The sequence below is a fragment of the Vicugna pacos genome, chromosome 17, assembly GCF_048564905.1.
Source record: "Vicugna pacos chromosome 17, VicPac4, whole genome shotgun sequence".
NCBI lineage: Eukaryota > Metazoa > Chordata > Mammalia > Artiodactyla > Camelidae > Vicugna > Vicugna pacos.
The window spans coordinates 3,967,560-3,980,633 of NC_133003.1; the positions used below are offsets into that span (position 1 = coordinate 3,967,560).

Genomic DNA, 13,074 nt, shown 5'->3' on the forward strand with positions numbered 1-13,074 from the left:
CAAAGCAATCTACACATTTAATGCAATCCCTAACAAATTACCTAGGACATAGTTCATAGAAGTAGAACAAATCATCATCAACATTATATGGAACCATAGAAGACCAAGAATTTCCAAACATTATTAAGAAAAAGTAAGAAGATGGAGGAATAACCCTTCCAGATTTCAGACAATCCTATAGAGTTACAGGCATCAAAACAGCATGATATTGGTACAAAATCACACATATGGACCAATGGAAAATAATAAAGAGCTCAGAAATGAACCCACAAATTTTTGGTCAACTAATCTTTGACAAAGGATGCAAGAATACACAATGGAAAAAAGACAGTCTCTTCAGCAAATGGTTTTGGGAATACTTGACAGCAGCCTGTAAATCAATGAAACTAAAACAATCCCTCACACTATACAAAGAAACAAATTCAAAATGGATAAAAGACTTAAACATAAAACAAAACACAATAAAACCTGTAGAGGAAAATATAGGCAAATTTATCTGACATACATCTCAAAACTCTTCTCCTACGGCACTCGACTCAAGCAACAGAAATGAAAGCAAGAATAAACAAATAGGACCTAAGGAAACTTACAAGCTTCTGCACAGCAAAGGAAATCATAAGGAAAACGAAACAACAATGTACAGAACGGGAGAAAATTCTTGCAAATGAAACCAACAAAGGCTTGATCTCCAGAATATAGAAGCAACTCATATGAATTAATAAGAAAAAAACAAGCAATCCAATCCAAAACTGGGCAAAAGACCTAAGCAAGCAATTCTCTGAGGAAGACATACAAATGATCAATGATCATGAAAAAATGCTCAGTATCACTAATTATCAGAGAAATGTGAATCAAAATTACAATCAGGTATCACCTCACATCAGGCAGAATGGCCATCATTCAAATGTCCACAAATGACAAATGCTGGACAGGCTGTGGAGAAAAGGGAACCCTCCTACACTGGTTGTGGGATTGCAGTTTGGGCAGCCACTGTGGAAAACAGTATGGAGAATCCTCAAAAGACTAGGAATAGACTTACCGTATGACCCAGGAACCCCGCTCCTGGGCATATATCCTGAAGGAAACCCAATTCAGGATGACACCTGCAACCCAATGTTCATAGCAGCCTTATTTACAATAGCCAAGACATGGAAACAGCCTAAATGTCCATCAACAGATGACTGGATGAAGAACTGGTATATTTATACAATGGAATACTACTCAGCCTTTAAACCGACAACATCATGCCATATCCAGCAACATGGATGCTCCTGGAGAATGTCATTCTAAGTGAAGTAAGCCAGAAAGACAAATAAAAATACCATATGAGATCGCTCATATGTGGAATCTAAACAAACAAACAAACAAACAAAGCATATATACAAAATAGAAATACACTCACAGACATAGCATATAAATTTGTAGTTGCCAAGGGGGTGAGGGGTGGGAAAACATAGACTGGGATTTCAGAATTCTAGAATAGATAAACAAGATTCTATACTGTATAGCATGGGTAAATATATACAAGGTCTTCTGGTAGCTCACAGAGAAAACCAATGTGACAATGAATATATGCATGTTCATATATAACTGAATAATTATGCTCTACACACGAATTTGACAGGATATTGTGAAATGATTATGAATCAATAGAAAAAGGCTAAAAAAACAAAGACAGGATAAGGGAAATCCCACAATCTGAACATGACATAGAGAAGCAAGTGAAAACCAATGGAAGCCATGTATTTCAAACCTCAGATATTAAGAAGTATGCCATTCTATGAATCAAAGGGGCACCAGATAGAAAAAAAAAGAGAAAAGATTTGGAAAAGGGAACTGAAGGAATCAGACTAACATTTCCCAAACTGAAGAAAGAATCAGCTCTCCCAATACAGAAAACACAGTTGTATCCAAACAAGAGAAACATAAAGAGACCAACAACAAGACATGTTATCATGAAAAGGACCTCATTTCATGATAAAGAAATGATTCTAAGTGCACCAAAATTAAAACAAGTCAATCACAAGAGAACCTCATTCAGGCTTTCAGCAGAATTCTCAACACAAACGTTGCAGGCCAAGAAGGGGGTTCACAGAGAGAGACAAATCCCTGAATGAGAAGAACGTGCAATCTAGCATAACCTATGCCACAAGACAACACTTTAGAATAACCGGAGAGATAAAAGTTTCACAGACACGCAAACACGGAAAGAATCTTGCAAGAAGGAACTTACCCCGCAAGAAAGATTGAGAATTTTAGACCCTGATGAGAAAAGTAGCAGAATGACCTAGAAATGAGAAAAACATCATTGGAAAGGCAATAAGGCAAGAATTTGCAAAAGAATAAACATAAAGTTGTAAAACACAGCATCAAAATCATTAAGGATGGGAGAGGGAAGCCAGGATATAGAGATTTGTTTCCATTCTTTTCAGGATGTGTTTGAGATTATATAATTATCTGCTTAAAGACAACAGAGAGAGAAATGGGTTAATGTATTTGAGAATCAGGGTGACCACAGACCAAAAGCACACAATGGACTCACAAAAACCAAAGAGAAACCAAGGTAATAAAAAAGGAAATACTCAAAAGGCAGTTAAGGTGTATTTAAGACAAAACAACCCAGTATCACTGCTAGAAATATTCTTCATACATGTTAAAACAACATATTATTACATAAAAGATGCATGTATAAATGTTCAAAACGTGAATTCATACGAACAAAAAATGTAGTAACCCAAATGTCTATTATTATAAGAAGGGATAGATAGTTTCTGATACACTAGTACAGGCCATACATAAAGAATAAATGCATGGCATATTAAGCAATATGACCAGTATGAAGGTCATATTCATATAAAGAAGATGTTGCCTGCAAAAATAGGACTGAGAGAAAATGGACAGCCTCTAACCTGTGAACTAGGATGGATTTCCTGTCTATGAAATTGAGATTTGCATATTTTTGAATTCCAATTCAATGGATTCATAGAATATGTGATCATCAATGTTTGTCTTCTTTCACTTAGAATGGTTTTCAAGTCCAGATATTCATTAACAAAAGGTTACACGAACTGGAAGGAAATATTCAAAAAATTTTTCTTACACATTATATATTCTCTTCGTACTTCTCTAGCAAACATGGTAAAACATTACCACTATGCATTCCTAAAATTTTGAACATTCAAATTTGAATACATTTCTGAAATCAATTTGCTTGTAAGGGTAAAATAGGCTACAATTCTAAAATTATTGCCAACACTAATTAAGGAAAACAGGGAGCTATCAAAATGGCTACAGCAACCAAAAGAGGATCTCAAGCTCCAATCTCAAGTCTGACTATTTGGGCGACTATAAGTACTGGCTTCACCTCCAAACAGCTTCGCGTCTGAAAGACAGCTGTCTCTGGCCCTTCCCTCTCTACAGGTGGCATTTCAGGTAACATGAGATAACATACCAAACACAGTATCTGACATGCAGTGTTCACAAATGGTTTGCTTTCTTCATTCAACACAAGAGACACACTCCCATGAAGGCTAAGGTAGAAGGGAGCCTCCAACTCCACAAGTCTCCGTCAGCTCAAAAGACGACAGGTGTTTGTTTCTCCTTAAAACAACAAATCAATAATAACACCGTCACCCTGATTCCACGGATGCTTCTGAGGGATCTGAAGCCAGCCTTGGGAGCCTGCACTTGCTTCTCCAAGAACTCCATCTGGGCTGCATAAACACTGAGCGCTAAAGCTTTTGAAGGAAAAGCCCACAGTCATTGTGCTGTGACATCTAGATCCCTATCTGCTAGTAGGAAAGCTCAGTTGGGCTCAAAGCGGGGCAGTGGCAGAGGGAGAGTCAACTTAGGTGGAAAACCAAATGACACTTGAAGGAACCAAGACAGCGATGCTGACTTACCCTTCCTGAACCGCGAACAGTACCATAGCAGAATCCATTTGGGAACTTCAGGTTTGAAAATCTTTCCACACCAACACTGCTCCCACTTCATGCTTTGTAGAAAGCTTTCGCAGGAGAGCACCACTGGCACCGCGGAAGGTGCTGAAGACAAGCCCTCAGTGGGAAACAAAGGTGAAGGGCTGAAAAGAGACAATGATCCAGGGTTTCTGCACACACGCCGCTACCAACTGACTTCCCGAACAAGGGCGCAACCGCCTTGAACATCTGAAGGAATTGGCGGCTTCACTCGGGGTGGTCAAGGGAAGGCCGCGAGGGGTGCACCCTGGGGCGGGGGCTCAAGTTCCCGTCCTGGGGGTCACGAAGGGCCCCTGCGGGGCGCGGCCCCCACGCCCTGAGCCCCTCCCCGACTCCCTGAGCTGAGCCAGGGCCCACCTGGAAGCTGCGGTAGCAAAGCCCCAGCAACAGCGGCCAGGGCCTGCCCCAGACTCCGGACACGCAGAAAACTGGGCGGCTTGGCGGGGGTCGGGGTCGGCGCTGGAATCAGGGTCGAGGGTCCTAGGCCAAGGCCGCGGCTGTGAACGCCTAGGTCGGTTGGGAATCTGCGCGGGGGTGCGCGGCCGGCACACGGGGTGCGGACAATCACATCATGCCACAGGAGCCTTCCCCGATGTACCAGAGTTTGCTGTAGGGCGGCCCCAAGTAGCAGTCCTGCCCGCAGACCATGTCAGAGACCGTGTCCCCTCCGCCGGCATCACCATCGCATTCGCTGCCGCCGCCGCCTCCACCTCAACCGCCGCTGCCGCCTCCATGGAAACCGACGCGGACGCCACCGGCGCCGCCAACCCGCTGGGCTGGCCCCTCCGTGCCCGCCGCTCGGCTCAAGCTGCGAATGCCAAAGGGACCGCGCCACTGCCTGTGCAGCCGCCGCCGCTGTCAGGCTGAGGAGGGACAGCGGCGCTCAGAAGAGCCCCGGGCGGCTGGGAACGACTGCCTCCTGCCTGCCGGCCTGATCAAGGGGCGGGCCGACGGCCGGGGCAGGGGCGTGGCCGAGGAGGGCACGGGGGCGGGGCCGGGCTGCGTGCACTGGGAGTGGCTCCTTAGGCCAGGGGGTGGGGCTGCGCGCTCAGGGCCGAGACACCTGTGCAAACTGGTATCCACTCTGATTTGCATTCTCCCCTAAGAGTCCTTCCTGACAAACATGAGCAGTATTCACAAGAAGAGCTCGCTCAGCAGCGACATCATTGGATGAGATGTCTGTGTTCCCCTGGAGTGGGTAGCAGCCGGTATCCAGGCTGATGGGTGTGGATGCTTCAGTCTCCCAACTTGGGGGCTGGTCTAGAGCCCATGGTGTCAGAGCAGGGGAACTGACCCGCTGATATAGTTCAGATGAGCCATCATTGAGGGACAGGAGCCCAGCAGGGAAGCAGACCACTGCTGTGTCCCAGAACTCCCCTCCCCCCCAATCTGCCTAACCTTCATCACAGCGTGTGCTGTCCCACCTCTCCAGCCTTTCCATCTCACCCCAAATCACATACTCTGATCTTTCTTGGACATTGCTTGGCTGTTATCCCTGCTTCCCCCCTGGACATTGTGCATTTTCCAGTCTCGGAGTTCAGATTCCCAGGCAATAATAAAGGTTTTGGTTGGGTGAGTGGGTCATTGAGCTGTACGGGGTGAGGAATGTGGGCTTTTAAGATTCACTATAGGATTTCACTCAGGTGCCTGACCTGAAGGCATCCATTTCCTGAAGGGGACAGGGCAGAGGAGGTGCCGGACAGCCTGGGAGGTGTCCGTACAGTCTAGCAAGTCACCGAGGGATCTCTCATGGAAGCAAGTGTTCCAGTGGGGCCCTGACATTGCCCTACATTTTGCAAGGACCTGGGGACCGGCAAAGGTCACGTCACCCCGGGTCAAGGCCTAGCCGAAGGCAGTGTTTTTGCCTGGAGCCTGTCAGACCAGGGGTGCTGGCATGGGGGTTGCAAGGCAACATGGAAGATCTTGCTTCTGATGTACCTGTCTCCCTTTCTCTCATCTTGCCTTGATATGGTTTCAACAAATAATTTAAAAAGTATACAATAGAAAGAGAATTTAAATGCAATGAAGATAATACCAAAAAAAAAAAAAACCACCGAAAAACAAAACAAGACTGAGTGTAAGGAACAAGTTCTTTGCTCTGAGACAGTTCAGACAGTGAGAACAAAATGATGGTTCTGGCTTCACTGTGAGGGGAGGGCTGCCTGCTGGAAACTCAGAAGTGAGCGCTTCGGAAAAGTAAAGATGCCTGTCCAGACGTGACTCCAGGCACATAATGCTTCCCTTCCCAGTGCCCAGTCTTCTCTTAAAAGCCGGCTCTTACACTGGGAGAGTGCTGATTCACTGACTGGCAGGCTACTTTTATTTTGGCTGATTGGGTAGTTTAATAAATACTATTTTGGTCAAAGAATGCATCTGTCAGCTTAGAGTTGATGGGCCTACAGTTGCTGTTGAAAAAGACATTCATTTGCTAATTTCTATTAGTTCTTACTAACTTCTAGCGTAATAAATGCCATTTGTATGGTCTAAAAGGGTTAAAAAAATTTTGCTCCATTTTTGGTTAATAGGGTTAACTGTACACATTTAAAAATACCTTCAAATAAATAATTTCTCTTTTCTAACCAAGGTGTGACCTCTGAATACTATTCTTTTCTACACCATTTGAGATGGTTCAAGCTTTTCACCCTAAAGCTTGGTTTATTCCTTGGTATTGGCTTCTGTAACAATGAAAATGTGTGATCCTAGGTCTGTGTACAATAAAGACGTGGCCATTCCACACGTGAAAAAGAGATAAAAATATAACTCTGCAGGTTCAAATGAAGCCGGAACAGAAACCAAATTTTTCCTGGCTTAAATCAACAGCATTACAGCCTTATGATTTCACATGTACATTTTACGCGAATGTATTTGGTTGAAGGCCCAAACTGAAATTTTCATTTCTATATTCTCATCTGTTAGTTTAAATTACAGTGTATTTGTAATTATTAATTTGGCTTAAAGGCAAAGATTCACTGGCAGTTTTCAAAGGCATTAGTCCAAGGGAATTTGGATATATTATTTAGGTATTGAACATACTCATTGTAAAACTAGTATGCATTCACACTGAGATTTTCCCATCCTATACAAAATGCTCTGTTTCAAGCACTGTAACTATATTGAACTAAATTCTATTTGATCATACTAAAAAAATACTACTTGATCATCGTACATCAGTGTAAATATAGAATTTAGTGAGAAGTAAATAAAAAGCATAATTTCAGCTTTCAGATGACTTACATAGAATTAAAATGTTCTTAAAATAGCTGGAAGTAGTCCGATTTCACAATAATTTCTTGATATTACACCTGTTATAAGAAGCCAATTAGAGAGATTTTAGCCCAACAAGAATCTAGAGAATTTTCATCATAAATTGTCCCTACACAGGAATGGGGCGCTGTTTTGGCATTCCAACTTCTCTTTTCTAGAGACGTCTCAATGAATAAAGAAGAAATTTATATTTTTATTATATAACTTATTTTCATTTCAAGTTCTTAAACAACAAAATCTTAACACCAATGTAGGCAATGTTAGTTACGAGGGACTCAGAATAAAGAACACCGCATCTCTTTCATAGACTGTGACTCTTGAAAGTGCTCTAAAAACACTATGAGTTTCATTAGCAGCAAAGCATTAGCCTAATGGAAACCTCCCTCCTCCCCTTACATGTGTATGTACGTATAAACATACTATAGGTCAGTATCTTCTATCGGTCCAACTTAAATCCGACAATTGTTCTCAGAGGCTGTGCAAGGTTGCAAATACTGTCTACACTGTCTTAGAGTTCAAGACCACTAGCACCCGAGTGGTTAGGAGGAAACCAATCGTTTCATTAAAGCAAACAAAAAGCTACAATGTCATATAGTCTGAATTTCTTTTAAGAGCAGAAAAATGGAGGGCTCAGTGAATCACCCAATATATTAACTGTTCTGGGTCCTATAATTTTATCTAAAACTATTTTTTATACTTGGAAGGCTAGATGCCTTTACATAAATAGATTCAGCAATTCTAAAAATATAAAATATTCCTTTGAAAAATAGGACAAGTTTTGTATTGTTTTGTTTTGAACTTGGAGAACATATCGGCGAGGAGAGGGTTTCCTTCTCACAGATGAATTTTGCAGCATCCTTCCCCCAGGAGCACGCTGACAGCTCCATCATCCTGCATCTAATGCACCCCCGGGATAAGCCTCTAGGAAGGGGCCGTGCCGGCACCAAGGCAGGCTGGTCTTCTCTCTTCCACACTCCTCTAGCAGCTCCCCATCCCTGGGCATCTTGCAGCAGTGCCTCATGTCCAGAACTTGAACTTGACTGGGAAAACCACATCCATTTAAAATGCAGCATTTTCATCTGTTGTTTGGGTGATTCTTGGTGCCCCAGGGATAGGAGTGATACCTGGAAGAGTCAGAAGTGGAAAGAGTTAGCTACAGCCTCAAGTGTTTTAGTTCACACATTCAATTTCAAAAGCAGCAGCTCAGGTATATAAGAAAGCAAATCACATGGAATCAAAATGTGATTCTAAACAGGACAGAATGGGGAGATTGTCAGAAAGCTGCCTTTTGCTGAAGTTCACTGCTAATACTGTCTTTCTCAAACTATAAACTCAGTGGGACCTAATAACCATTTAGAGTGGAAAAATCACCTCTCTAAAGTAGCCTGTATCTTAAATGCCTATTTCACATGTTCAACAGTTAACTGGAAGGAAAATCAATGCAAGCTGATTCAATGTACTTTTTAAAAAATCTCAACACATATTTCATTGTCACAAAATAAAATGTTAATGCATCTCCCTAAGAATACGAGGATGATATACTGGTCATCTCTTCACTTACAAAATGCTTTTACTCTCACAAACAACGCTGATCAATTCAGGCATGTCAGGCAGTAACCTTCCGGTAAGGAAGCGGACTGTTATGTGTGTAACAGATGTAATTAATGAGACAAGCCTGCAAATGATCAGGAATAGAGCCCTCCTTGGGCTGGCCCAGCTTGTTTGAACCCTGTTTCATTTTCTTACACAGCTGTCTTCAGTTCAACTCCATAGTACCCCCTCTTCCCAAAGCCCTCGTTCTGGCTATGGTCCCTCACTGCTGTTTCTGTTTCTGCTACCATTTTCTTTAACAAATGCAGCATTTTGTGCTTGAGACATTCTCCTACATCTGCTCAAGCCATCTTACCATTATTTAAACAGTTCTCAGTAACTTCCCTAAAGACAGCTAATAGCTAGATAATGCCCTTGTCCTGAGACTTAGTTTGAGAATCTCATCTCTCAATCCCTAACTACACATAAACTTCACGATCTAAGCTGAAAATGCACCATATCTTGGCTTAATGCTTTAGCTGTTGTCTGGATGCTTTGTACACATGTGTCTAAGTTTGAACAGACAGTCTTAAATTGTAAACTTGAGTTATACAGGAATTAGCATGTAATTCTCTGGCCATGGTGATGAACCAAGATCATTGTATAATATTTTGCAATGATGACAATGATGATTAAGAGGATGATGGGAACAGTAGCAGATGTGGATAAATACTGGTGCAGAAGCTAAACAATGCTTCCTATTTCTAACCGTTATTTCTCAGCAGGTACTGTCACTTTGTGTTCCAAGTAAAGGATGAAGAATCACTGGGGTGAACAAGGTCAGCAGATTACTTTCCTACAGTGCACTTCAAAGTCTTTAATATATTAATACCTGTTAACAAAAATGGAACAACATACACTCAAGAGTTTCCCAAATATATTTGGTCACGGAACTTTATTTTTCAGGGAGCATCTATTAACATCTTTGAGGATATTGGCTATTTACAAAACCTATTTGGGAAAATACACTCTTCTGATTCTAAGTACTAATTATAAATACTTCTGTATGTCCTGTGTAGTTTAGCATCCTCGATCCTTTGACTATGGATAAATCATGACTGTCACAGCTGATCTGATTCATATTTGGAATTATGTGTGTTTTCAGCTTGTGAAGTGTTAGGTGCCTATGTAGAGCCTGATTTACTTCTTGGAAATTAATTGGGAACACCAGTGAACAATGGCTTTAAGCACTACCAGGGGTTATTTTTACTAGTAAACCATGAAAACTCTCTCCCAGTGATATGTTCTATCATTGCTATTAGAAACTGAAGGGGGAATGTCACGGCCATGTGGCTCTTTAAATGGATTATTCATTTTAACTTGGAGCATTTTAAGAAAATTTCATGTCATAACCATCATATTTTGCTTTAAATTGATCATTAAATTCACTTCTTCATATTGTATTCACAATTCTGAATATAACTAAATAATTTCACCTTCATTATTAAGCATCTTATTGTCTATTTACCATAATAAGAAAATCTGCAATGTCTTTTAATACAGGAATATGTCTTGGAAAGTAGTAGTAGTATTTGATTTTTTAAAATCTTAGTAATAATATAATTCAAAAGCACAACCATACATTTCAAAGAAAGACTGAAATTATTATTTCTAAAAAGGAAAAATAAGACCTCTTGTAAGAGCCTCCCTAAGTTCCTTAAACTGATACTTCGTTGATTCTCTGCAAAAATTTGAAGACACTCATAGCCCATGATCTTGAGTCTCTGAGAAAATGCAGATGTAACAGTGTTAAGTATGATTTTTGCCCCTCCACAAGCAAGGGCACTTGAAATAAGAAGTTGCCAAAAATCAAGAACAGAGACATTCACACCATCCGTGGAACGCTGAATGTATTCAGATCGAGAATAGAAAATGAGCGTTCCAAATCCCTCCAGGATGGTGGGAGCAGAGTGATGACGGTGAGGGTGATTTCTATTAACAATATGCCTGCATTTCTCTGAAGTTACAAATCACAGCAGAACTAAACTTACAAAGGTAGAATTTTGGAAATACACTGTCAAATCAAAAGAGCAAGCAGTTGAATAATCTTATGTGTGATTCATAAGAATAACTTGTTCAAACAGAAGGGAAAAAAGGCTGGAGACTGAACTAATGTCCAAAAAAAGAATCTAATTTCCATATAATGACCATAACAGGTTGTTTTTAAGACCACTTCCTCTGGGAAAGACTTTGAGAATAATTTAAATAGTGGTCACCAGATAGCTTCATCAGCTGTACAGAAAGGCTGTATCTCCAGGCAGAAAAGGCCACTTTGGGAGAGCAGAATCTACAGGCCTCCTAAAGCAACTTTAGATGTACACGATGTGTAAGTGGTGGCTCACCATCGATCTGATGATTCAGTTACCAGTGGGCTCCTCGACAATGTCCAGAGACAATTCATTTATAGTAGACACTGGCAGCACCCACATCCCCTCATTCAAACCCCTTCAAAATATGCTGGGCTGACTTCCAACCGCCAGCATCTGCATTCCATTTCCTGAGGATTTCTCTGGCCTCTAGAATCTGCTTTGTCCACGCTTAGAGGCCAGAAATGCCAGGAAACTAATGTCCCCTGGGGAAAGACGCCTCCAACAAGGGCTGATGGGAATCAGAAATCAGGATCCCAGCTCCCTCAGTCCTGGAGCACCCAGATTCCCAGTGGGATCAAGTTCAATTGTGGTTCAATTACCACAATGGCAATTTGCTTGAAAATGAAATCTTCATTGAGTTCTTCAACACCTACAAGAGTTTTCTGGGATTGCCTCTGAAATAGACTAATGTGAAAGCAGCTTTTGGAAGGAAAGAGCTTTTTGCAGGCGCTCTCTTTGTCTGGTCAGTAACCTTAAATCAGGCATCCCCATGCCCTGCTCAACCCCAGCCCTAGAGCACCTTTCAAATCTTTTGATCACACAATAACTTGTCTAACATGTTGGTTGCTTCCTAGATCAAAGAAGTAGAACTGGAGACTAAGTAATCAACAGATGACAAGATCTCTTTCCTAGCTTCCCCCCCTTCAGTCATCTTATGAACAAACTATGTGAACAAGATGGCGTCTTAAGAAAAATCAGAAGAGGTCGACAAGCCTGCATATTGGGGGGGAGGGGAGAGAAATGACTCTGACCCCCATCTCAATGATTTAACTGAGGTCACTTTCTTTTTCCCTAGAGAACATTCATGATCGAGTAGACTCTTTGGACTTGTTTTTTGTAGACACTAAGTCCACCATCACCCCAGACTGCCAGCATTCGAATAAAAGGCAACTGTCCTATCTACTAACATTTGTCACTCCTAAGTACTAATTTTTGAGCGGCGAGCTGCTGGACCTGAGTTTGGTAACAGATTTTGACGCCCAATGTGGAGCTGACTCTCTCGGTGGTCAGCGTCCTCTGGGCTTCCTTCTTGCAGCTTCTGGCAGTGGGAACACACAGGGTCGAGTGTGAAGAGCCAGCCGCCTGTGGCAAGCTGGCCAGAAGGGGATTCTCAGGAAAGTCCCAGCAGTTGCTGGAAATGTTCATCCTGGGGATTCTGTCCATGTGTCCCCTGCCCAGCACTGGCTGCCAGTTTTCACTTAAGTTTGGTGGGGATGAATTCTAAGTTCTAAACTGAAATTTAATATTTGATAGCAAACCCTGGATCTCACCTGTTAGAAGTAAAATTGTAATACCCACTTTCCTCTAGGACTTCTTCAATCACAGTCTAAAATGGAAAAAGAAATCAGGTTAGTACTGAATTAAAAGCAACAAAATAGAATCAGTCAGAGGCGCTGCAGAAACCTCACCTGCATCTGTTCATACGTGATGCCCTCCTCCAGATCAAAGCTGGTGGGTAGACCTGAAATAGACAAATTATTGCAAGTCTGGCACTTGGTTCATTTTTTTTAGTTGGATTTTATTGGCAATTATAAGCGGGCAGTGAAAATGGTCAATTTCTTAATGATGAAGATGAATACTTAGAAACACATTCCAAATTATCTTGGCTTTGAATACTCAGATGCTTTGTTTCTTTTCCTTTAATAGCTTTCCACTTTTGGGGTGGCCATCAAAAAATAATACTCAAGATTTAAAGGCGTCGGATAAACTGGCCAATTAACTTGTGTGTGTGTGGGCGTGTGTGTGTGTCTTATGAACAGGAAAGGAGTGACTCTAAACACAAACTACCTGAAAGGCAAAGAAAAGATTAAGAAACTCTCCCTCATCCACAAGACAAAAAGAGTGGAAATGTACTAGCAAGGATAAATTCTTAG

At 41.7% G+C, this 13,074-nt stretch overlaps 1 protein-coding gene across 1 annotated transcript in view; it reads right to left on the bottom strand.

Annotated features, from left to right (window-relative positions):
- Positions 1–8,316: 8,316 nt before the first annotated feature.
- Positions 8,317–13,074, bottom strand: part of LOC140686648 (serine/threonine-protein kinase Nek10-like) — a 72,507-nt gene continuing 67,749 nt past the window's right edge. Inside the window, exons 17-19 of the mRNA XM_072940851.1 lie at positions 12,610–12,662; positions 12,472–12,527; positions 8,317–8,365 (exon numbers count right to left, since the gene is read on the bottom strand). Coding sequence (XP_072796952.1) covers positions 8,317–8,365; positions 12,472–12,527; positions 12,610–12,662 — 158 coding nt within the window. The remainder of the gene's footprint in view (positions 8,366–12,471; positions 12,528–12,609; positions 12,663–13,074) is intronic.